The sequence below is a fragment of the Nannospalax galili genome, unplaced genomic scaffold, assembly GCF_000622305.1.
Source record: "Nannospalax galili isolate Female #2095 unplaced genomic scaffold, S.galili_v1.0 scaffold707, whole genome shotgun sequence".
NCBI lineage: Eukaryota > Metazoa > Chordata > Mammalia > Rodentia > Spalacidae > Nannospalax > Nannospalax galili.
This window is the reverse complement of record NW_008356263.1, coordinates 1,097,030-1,106,844: the sequence shown is the minus strand read 5'-3', so window position 1 is coordinate 1,106,844 and position 9,815 is coordinate 1,097,030. Positions and strand designations below refer to the sequence as shown.

General features: G+C 40.9%; 1 protein-coding gene across 5 annotated transcripts in view; it reads left to right on the top strand.

Annotated features, from left to right (window-relative positions):
* Positions 1-314: 314 nt before the first annotated feature.
* The window catches only part of Tmc2 (transmembrane channel like 2), a 48,441-nt gene continuing 38,940 nt past the window's right edge, over positions 315-9,815 (top strand). For all 5 annotated transcript variants that reach the window (XM_029556850.1, XM_029556848.1, XM_029556845.1 and 2 more), the window contains exons 1-4: positions 315-347; positions 3,170-3,251; positions 3,622-3,728; positions 7,516-7,614. In XM_029556850.1, the coding sequence (XP_029412710.1) occupies positions 327-347; positions 3,170-3,251; positions 3,622-3,728; positions 7,516-7,614 (309 nt within the window). In that variant the 5' untranslated portion in view covers positions 315-326. The remainder of the gene's footprint in view (positions 348-3,169; positions 3,252-3,621; positions 3,729-7,515; positions 7,615-9,815) is intronic.

Here is a 9,815-nt window from a genome sequence, read left to right as displayed (position 1 = left end):
TGTGCCAAGTTGACAAGAGGTCAATTGTTCTGGATAGCTTTAGTGTCAACTTGACACCCCTGGGTTGAGGGAGCCTCAATTGGGGAATTGTCTTCATTGGACTGACCTGTGGCCATGTCTGTCGGGCATCTTCTTCATTGTTGTGTGATGTGGGAGGGCCCAGCCCACTGTGGGTAATGCCCCTGGGCAGGTAGACCTGCATTTCATAAGAAAGCAGGCTGAGCAGGGGCCAGGGGAGCAAGCCAGTAAGCAGTGACACTCCATGGCCTGTGCTCCAGCTCCTGGCTCCATGTTCCTGCCCTGAAGTTCCTACCTTGGGCTCCCTGATGAACTATGACCCAGAAGATGTAAGCAGAATAAACCCTTTCCTCCCCAAGTTGGTATTGGTCAGAGTGTTTTGTTACAGCAATGGACAAACTAGGACAGTTGCAGTGTCATTTTTCTCTGCTAGACTGGTGTTTATTCTTCTGAGAGTAGAACACCGTCTGAAAAAAAAGGTAGGCCCAGGGCCTGGAGAGATGGTTCAGAATGCTTGCTGCTTTTCTAAAGTACTCGAGTTCAGTTCCCAGCACCCACATCAGGCAGTTCACAACCATCTGTAACTCCAGGCAGGTCCAGGGGATACAACATCCTCTTTTGGCATCCACAGACAATTACACACACACTTCATAGAAACACACATACATAAAATAAAAAATAAAGTCCAATATAAATATGCAGTAATATTCAAATAACAGTCACTCCCTTAAAATTCTTGTTTTAGGAAGAAACAATGATAAAAAGTGTGCAGTAAGACATTAATTAGTATGGGTGTGGGTGTAAAGGAAAAACGCGGAGTAGGTTTGTGACTGATAGAGATAAAGTAAAGTAAGGAAAAGTAAATGGAAGGGAGAACAATAAAGACGGGATGAGGAAGTTTGGACTGAAGTTAGAGTGGAAAGAGAGAGGCGGAGAAATGCGATCAGATAGCTAAAAAGAATCCCAAGTCTCAGAGACACAGAGACCCAACAAACCAGGGTAGCCTGTGTTCTTTGAAAAAGCTTATGGAAAAGGAAAGACTCTAGAAAAAAAAAGAAGATAAAAAACAGAGGGAGAGAGAGAGAAAAAGGACAAGAACAGAGCAGGACAAAGCTGGCCTGCTTAATTAACACTGGGAAGAATCCATGCACTGAGCACGATCTGATGGGGTATAGGATTTGAATGCAGCCTTACTACATTGCTGGTTGTAGTCCCCTTCCTGAGCTTCCAGATGCTTGTCACACACTTGAAAAACTTCATGAAGTCGGGTCACAGGTCCTGGTGAGACATCAGGATCAGGTTGTAAATGCTGGCCCCTTCTCAAGGTGGTCCTTCCCAGTGCTCCACTTGGAACCTGTGTCTATGTTCCCTCCAGACGCTCTCTCACCAGGTTTCCACTGAGATGACTATGGCACAGTTGTGATTCAGAGTTTCTTCCCCATGGTCTAGAAGTGTTCTGCTGACTAGGTTTCAGCATAAAATTCTCCTGATACTTGCTCTGAGTTTCTCAAGAGGGTCTGGGGTCATCGAGATGCCATCTCAGCAGAGGTTTATTTGTGTGTGTGCACACATGTGTGTGTAGGTGTGCATGCCCATACTCCAGTCAGTACCAAGAGGAGTTTCTCCAAGGTCTCTTCTCCCTCAGCTGCTGCTATGTACAACTTCTCTCTCTCTCTCTCTCTCTCTCTCTCTCTCTCTCTCTCTCAAATACCTTTTGCTAAGAGTATAGTACTGATTTTCTGAGCCTCTGCATTAATTGTGGTTCTGGAATATCTCTCTCTCTCTCTCTCTCTCTCTCTCTCTCTCTCTCTCTCTTTCTCCCTCTCCCCCACCATTGGAAGGAGGCAGCTCCTCAGATCTGCCAATCCCTCCAAGAAAAACTGTAGTTTTCCTCTTCTGATTTTAATGCTTCTTGTCTTATTTTGCTATTCGATGAGATTTTTGGCCATCACTCACTTCTAAGAACTATTATCCAGCTTTCCCAAGGTTATTCCCTGTGTGCCTACATGTTTTCTACCCTCCCACATCTCTACTTTATTATGTATTTTTTATTTTTACTCTCTTTCATGTGCTTATGTACATTGTATGCATTTGTGTGTATGCATGTCCAAATGTGTAAGCATACATGTGTGTACACTGTAGAGGCCAGAGGTTGATGTGTGTGAGTCAGTTGTCCATCACACTATAGCAAATATCTGAGATAATCAGCTCAGAAAGAGGAAAAAATATTTTTGCTCACAGTTTTGAAGCTTCTAAACCATGAATTGTTAGCCTTGTTGCTTTGGGCAATGCTGCTCACCTCATGACCAGGATACAGAAAGAGAGAGAAGAGGCCAGGTATGGTGGTGCTTGTCTGAATCCCAGCACTGGTATGGTGGTGCTTGTCTGAATCCCAGCACTGAGGAGGCTGAGGTTAGAGAATTTTGTGTTCCAAGCAGCCTGCGATCCATGGCAAGCCTCTGTTTCAGAAAGAGGGAAAGAGAGAATGAGGAAGAGAGAGAAGAGGGAGGACAGGAATGGATAGAGATGGGTCTCATTGTCCCCCTTTGGTCATACACTCAATTATCTAAAGACCTCCCACTAGGCCCCATGTCCTAAAGTTTCCACAGTCCTTCAATAGCACCACTCTGGGAACAAACCTTGAACACATGGGCCTTTGGGAGACCGTTCCAACCCCAAACTATAGTGTTATTGGAGTAGAAGGGGATGCTTTACTCATTCCTTTCAGAACAGCAAGATCATAGATTCCCCTAGGAGAAGAATGAACAGACAGGGTTTGAGACCAGTCTACCACTTCTACCAACCCCATAGTTTAGCAACAGTTCCTAGCAGATTGAGAGTTGCGAGATTTCTTTTACCTTTGAGTTTTTGTTTTAAAATGAAGAAATTTGTATCAGAGGACCTAATTTTGTTTCCTAAATGAGAAAGTGTATACAGAATTTCTAAGTTCACATTTAAGTGCCCACATTTGGATTGTCTTCAGAATTACAGATAAATGCAGTTTTGCCTCTGCCCTGGCTTCTCCCAGGGCCCCAGCTACATCCCCAGTGCTCTGTCTGGCTGCCCTCAGTGCTTTGCCATCCCCCACTTTGCTCCTTTGTACTCATGGTCAACACGTTGGTAACTGGGAGTTTTATCTGTTTCATTTCAGAAATGGGTCAAGTTTAAGAGGGACTTTGATAATTTCAAGACTCAATGTATTCCCTGGGAAATGAAGATCAAAGACATTGAAAGTTGGTATTTTGGTATCACTTTTTTTCATTGGTTTTCTCAAAGAAGTCTTCCAAGAACTTGGATTGTATACTTGGCCTTCTGATTAGGTTATTTTATAGACTCTTTATTAGAATCTTTAAAATATTGTATTAGAGTAAAAGGGCTTTGGACTAGTGTAGGAATTATATTCAAATCCAGATTCCTCACTTTCTGACTGTATGAATTTAGGCAGTTCAAAACTGTGTTGGCCCCATACAGCTTCAAGTTATCTAATGGAAAAAGAAAATGGGAGACTAATGTGAAAACCACATCTATCACACATATAGAACACTCAGTAGTGCCGATTTCTCCATGTGCACACTTGGATCTGTCCATCTTTTCTCCCTCCAGGTCACTTTGGTTCTTCAGTGGCATCGTACTTCATCTTTCTCCGATGGATGTATGGAGTTAACCTTGTCCTTTTTGGCTTAATATTTGGTTTAGTCATAATTCCAGAGGTAATAAATGAATTTCCTGTATTTTTAGATAATCTTGAGGCTTTACCACAGCCACCATCTTCATTTATGCTTTCCAAATATTCTTTTTTTCACTATGTCATTCTTTTTAATTTCGTTAGACAAGGTATTGCTAGTAGTCCAGACGGACCTCGAACTCACAATCTTCTTGCTTCATTCTCCAAAATGCCTGAATTATAGTCATGCGCCACAATGTTCAGCTTTATTTAAATTCCATATTCACATCAATTGCCCAAGTAGTTCAGAGAATTGCACCAACATGCTTAGGTTTCTGAATTAAGAAATATATAGCACATTTTTCTGTCTTTCATCTGAACTCAAGATGAGTGGAAAATTAATATCTCAGTGATTTTTTTCTTCTACTCTGAAAAAAAAAGAATAAAAAAGGACAAAACTAAGCAAAAAGTAAGAAACTTATAAGGGAAAACAAGGAAATAGTTACAAAATAAACTATATCTTGAGATGTAAAAGAGATAGGTATAATTCTGGAGAGATGTACCCAGGGTCTTACAAAGTCTTGGTGATTGTTTTTTGTTTTCATTTGGTTTGTTTTGGGGTTCAGTGCACGTGAGTGTGAGTATATGAGTGTGTGTGTGTGTGTGTGTGGAGTATGAGCGTGTGTGTGTGTGAGTATATGAGTGTGTGTGTGTATGTGTGTGTGTGTATGTGTGGAGTATGAGCGTGTGTGTGTGTGAGTGTGAGTATATTAGTGTGTGTGTGTATGAGCATGTGTGTGTGTGAGTGTGAGTATATGAGTGTGTGTGTGTGTATGTGTGTGTGTGAGTATATGAGTGTGTGTGTGTGAGCGTGAATGTGTGTGTGTGTGTGTGGAGTATGAGCGTGTGTGTGCCTGTGCACATGTATGGAGGTCAGAGGAAAATGTCAGTTGTGCTGCTCTGTCACTTTCTACCCTATTCCCTTAAGACAGAGTCTTTCACTGAATCTTGAACTAGGTTGGCAGCCAGCAAGCCCTACGGATAGTCCTAGCCCCACCTCCCCCTAGTCCACATCCCCACCCCAAGTACTGTGGCTATGAATTTTTTTTTTTTTTTGGTCTTTTTGAGACAAGATCTCCCTGTAGCCCTAGTCAGTCTGGCAGTCTGGCACTCTCTATATAGACCAGGCTGGCCTCGATCTCACTGATCTCACCTGCCTTTGCCTCTCAAGCACTGGGATTAAAGGCACGGGCCACCATGCCTGACTGTACATGACTTTTCATATGAGGGCTGAGTATTCAAATTCAGCTCTTCATGTTTGTGCAGCAATTGATATGACCTACTGAGCCATCTCCCCAGCCCTAACTTTGTGTTTCCTTAAGCTAGATGGTGGTTGGATACACAGTAATTTTCATTATGATCAACTGTACCCATGTATCATATACGCTACTATATGTGCAACATTTTTCCCAATAAGAGTATAAATTAAAAGCAAACAAACAAACAAAAAAAACAGAAGGACTAGGCTTGGTGGCACATGCCTGTAATTCCAGCACTGGGAAGGTAGAGGCAGAGGCAAGAGGATCATTTCAAGTTCTAGGCCAGCCAGGACTGCATATTGAAACCCTATCTCAGAAAGAGAGAGGTCTCAGAGAGAGGGAGAGGGAGAGAGAGGAGAAGGAAATTACCTGAAATTATGAACCTATAAAATAGCAAGCAGCCGGGTGTGGTGGCACACGCCTTTAGTCCCAGCACTCGAAAGGCAGAGGCAGGCAGATCTCTGTGAGTTCAAGGCCAGCCTGGTCTATATAGTGAGTTCCAGGACAGCTGGGGCTACAGGGAGACCCTGCCTCAAAAAGACAAAAAAAATAGCAAGCAAAAGCAATTTTCTGTGGTGAGATGCTAAAGCTTAGGCCACTAACAACAAGAGCGACATCGTGTTCTTGTCTTTAGTACTTTTCAATATTTTTTGAAATTTCTACTTCATACAATAAGTCAAAAAATAAATACCTCATACACTTTGTATTAAATATATAATTTAGGGGCTGGACAGATGGCTCAGCAGTTAAGAACACTGGTTGTTCCTGCAGAAGACCCGGGTTCGAATCCCAGCACCCACATAGCAGCTAACAACTGTCTGTAACTCCAGTCCCAGGGGATCTGACAGCCTCTTGACCTCTGTGTCCACAGGCATTGCACAACACAGGTGCACTTACCTGCGTGCAAGCAATACACGCATACACATAAAATAAAAATAATAAATAAAATATTTTAAATATATATAATTTAAATTTCCAAGTGATATGAAGCCCCCAAATTCACTTATTCTGCCAAAAATTACTAGAATTTGTAAAAGACTATACAGAGATGGCTAGAGTCACTTTAAGTAGACATTACCATCAAATCTCTGTATTCTTAACATCTAGTTTACAATATATTTGACAGTTTGATAAAAGAACAATAAATCTACAAAATAACTAGTAAAAAAATATTTAACAAACTAGGAGATTTCCATGAAGAACACTGCAGAGTATTACTGGAGGAAAGTGAGGTGATATATGGAAAGATACATTCTTGGAAGGGACAACTTAATCCTTTTTTTTTTTTTCCTTTGTCTTTTTGAGACAGGGTCTCCCTGTAGCCCCAGCTGACCTGGAATTAGCTCTGTAGACCAGGTTGGCCTCGAACTCACAGAGATCCACCTCCTTGGCCTCACAAGCACTGGGACTAAAGGTGTGCACCACCACACCCCGCTTAATCCTATTTTTTAAAAAAAGCTAATCCATGGGCTGGAGAGATGGCTCAGTTGTTAAAAGCATGTACTGCTCTACAAGAGGACTGGAGTTAGGTCCCCAGCACCCATGTTTGGTAGCTCATAGTCTCCTATAACTCCAGTTCCAGGATCTGTGACACCTGCTTCTGGCCACCTCTGGCACCTACTACATGTGCAAATAAAAAATAAAAATAAATCTTTTTAAAAGTCAGTCCATCCTGAATCATTATGTATTAATCCATTTCTGTTTTTTTCATGAGTAAGGATATGAATGATATGATATAAATGTACATATACAATCTATAAATATTCTAATGCCTAACAATAGGGATTTGTTAAGTATGCATATGGTACATATATGGTTAGATATTTTAAGTCATTTTATTCATGGAACTACCTTATGACATAAGGAATTGATCTTAAACAACATTAAGCTAAATAACCAAATTAAAATAGTTACAACATTCAGAAATTACTAGAAGAAATTATGTTGCTGTCCAGCAGTCATCATTTTGGGGTTGTAGAAATGATATATAATACTGTGCTCTATACTCTTTCACATTTTCTACAGTGAATGTTTATTACTTTTAATATAGCTGGGCATGATGGCACACGCCTTTAGTCCCAGCACTTGGGAGGCAGAGGCAGGCGGATCTCTGTGAGTTCAAGGCCAACCTGGCCTACATAGTGAGTTCCAGGACAGCTGGGGCTACAGGGAGACCCTGTCTCAAAAAGACCAATAAATAAATAAATAAATAAGCTGGATATGGGGAGGGGCTCACACTTTTAATCCCAGCACTCAAGAGGCAGAGGTAGGTAGATCTCTATGAGTTCCAGGGCAACCTGGTCTACATAGTGAGTTCCAGGCTGGCTGGGGCCACAGTTGTCTCAAAACTGTCTCAAAAACCCAAAATAATACAAAATCTGAAACATCCACACTGCTAAAGAAAAAAAATAGGCATCTCCTGCTGTGAAAGGGCAAGTATTAACCCAGCATATACATATGTTTACACGTTCACTTTTCTCCACTTACACTTCTGTTGTTCTGTCCCTACATAAGATACTGATGGGCATGCCTTATGGAAGCATACCCAGAAAGACCGTGCCTCGGGCTGAGGAAGAAAAAGCCATGGACTTTTCCGTCCTTTGGGATTTTGAGGTATGATTGCCGACATGTCAATGCATTTCCAGTCTGCAGGCTGTAACGCTGGTGCACTTCATTCTCAAAGTCAAATTTCAGTCCCCTCAGAAATATGTGGCAATGAGGCTGAAGGGCTCAGTGGCTAAGAGCACCGGCTCTTCTTCCAGAGGACCCAGGTTCAGTTCCCAACACCCACATTGTGGCTAACAACTGTCCCTAACTCCAGTTCCAGACCTGATGCCCTTTTATGATTGCCACAGAAACTACATACATGTGGTGCACTTACAAACAAGCAGGAAAAACACTCAGACACATTAAAAAAAAAATAAGTAAAATATTTTTTTAATGTGTTACAGAAAGTTGGAGACATTTCCCAAAGCACACTGCTACCAAGAGCTTTTCTTTATCCTTTATTTCACCTAGGGATCCCTACTCAAACAGCTTATGAATAAATATCTATGAATAAATAGATAATTGTGAAATGTTACACTTAACTGTTGAAAAAACAAAACAAAAACAATGGTTAACAATAACATGAGATACAGGTAAGTCACTATCTTATCAACACATTGTGTTTGACTTTCTATATTGTCCCTAGTTATCTGTTTATAAAGACCCATATGTACCCCCATTCCTATTAGATTTTTCTTTAAAAAAGAAAAGTCTCCTCGTATAAGAAACTCTGTTTGTTATAACCCTTTTGTGCAAAACAAACCCATAAATTCCCATTCAAATCATTAAATATGGACAGGCTGGTTCGTTGCAAAGATGTCGTTGATCTAACTACTTCAATATCTTTAAAAGGTCACTTTTGGTTTTTCACACAGCTATAACTTCCAGTATCTTCTAAGGTCAGTGGCTCTTTAAAAACAGTGAAATCATGCTGTTTTTTTTAGGCTCTGGTCCTCCATCCATTTGGCTGTATATATTCTGTCCATATGATGGGTCCAGGTGGCCATGCACAGTTTTGTGTAATCCTCTGTCCATCCTTTTCCCATATGATGGGTCCAGGTGGCCATGCACAGTTTTGTGTAATACACTCGAGTACTAATCTTGATCCTAAAATAGGTACACCATTAACATTAGTATTGATGACACACATTTCAGCTTTTACGCTATTCACAGTCAGTATAGTTAGAACACAGACAAGAAGAACTTCAGGTTTAGAGATATTTTGGCCCTGGCGATGTCCCAACTCCTGGGCATCGTTCATCAGGTTCTTAATCATTCCCCAGGTCACAGGAGGCTGTGTCTTCTTTTGGGGTCTCCTTTTCCGCTTCCCCAGGGTCAGTGCAGCCATCTTTGCTGTGGGGGCTTCGGTTGAGTGGTCTGACATATCTGAGTGGTGCCCATTGGGGGGAGGATTCCTTTTCTATAAAGACACAAGCATACCCTCACCCCACTGTTAGTAGAGGTGCTGGAGTTTTGCTCCACAGTCCTGACTCAGGGTCCCTCCAAAGTACTTGCGGCAGGGGCTGTGGGACAGTCAGTCCCTGCCAGTGCTTGGCCATTGGAGAAATTCCTTGATCATTTGGTGTAAAAAAGTTTTAAGTTAGTAGAGACCTGTGTAATAAGAAATGAGGATTCTGTACTGTTATCCCAGGTATAGGTGATTCCCCGATTTTCCTTTTAATTATTTGATCTTTGAGATGTTTGTGTTGTCTCTCTATTACTGCTTGTCCTGTGGGGTTGGAAGGAATGCCAACGATGTGAAATAGGGAACAAACTGTTTCAGATTCAAACCAGGCTCACCAAACAAAACTGTTTTCTTTTGGGCTGTCCCATCTGGTTCCAGGAGGCAAAAACCTACTTTTTGAATTGAATTATTTTATTATGGGCAAGGGAAAACATTAAAAGCAACATTTGTATAACATAGAGAAACATTAAAGGACATTTTCTAGTAGTTATAGGCAACTTTAACACTTGTCTTCACACATTTAACTCCAGACTGTGCTTAGGTGTGTAGCACAAGTCAGTGAAGTAGACTGAAAAAAAGTTTTTCTTTGGCTGTAACAGTGATTATAACAACAACCATCACCTTGTACATTTATAAACTTATTTAGACCATTTAAACGTTTTTATTATTCCTTTCATTTTTTTCATTTTGGAAGTATCCAGTCTTTTTTTTTTTTTTTTTTTTTTTTTTTTTTTTAAAAAAAAAAAAAAAAAAAAAAAAAAAAAGAGGACGATAAATCTTTCACTGTGATATATCAAAATAA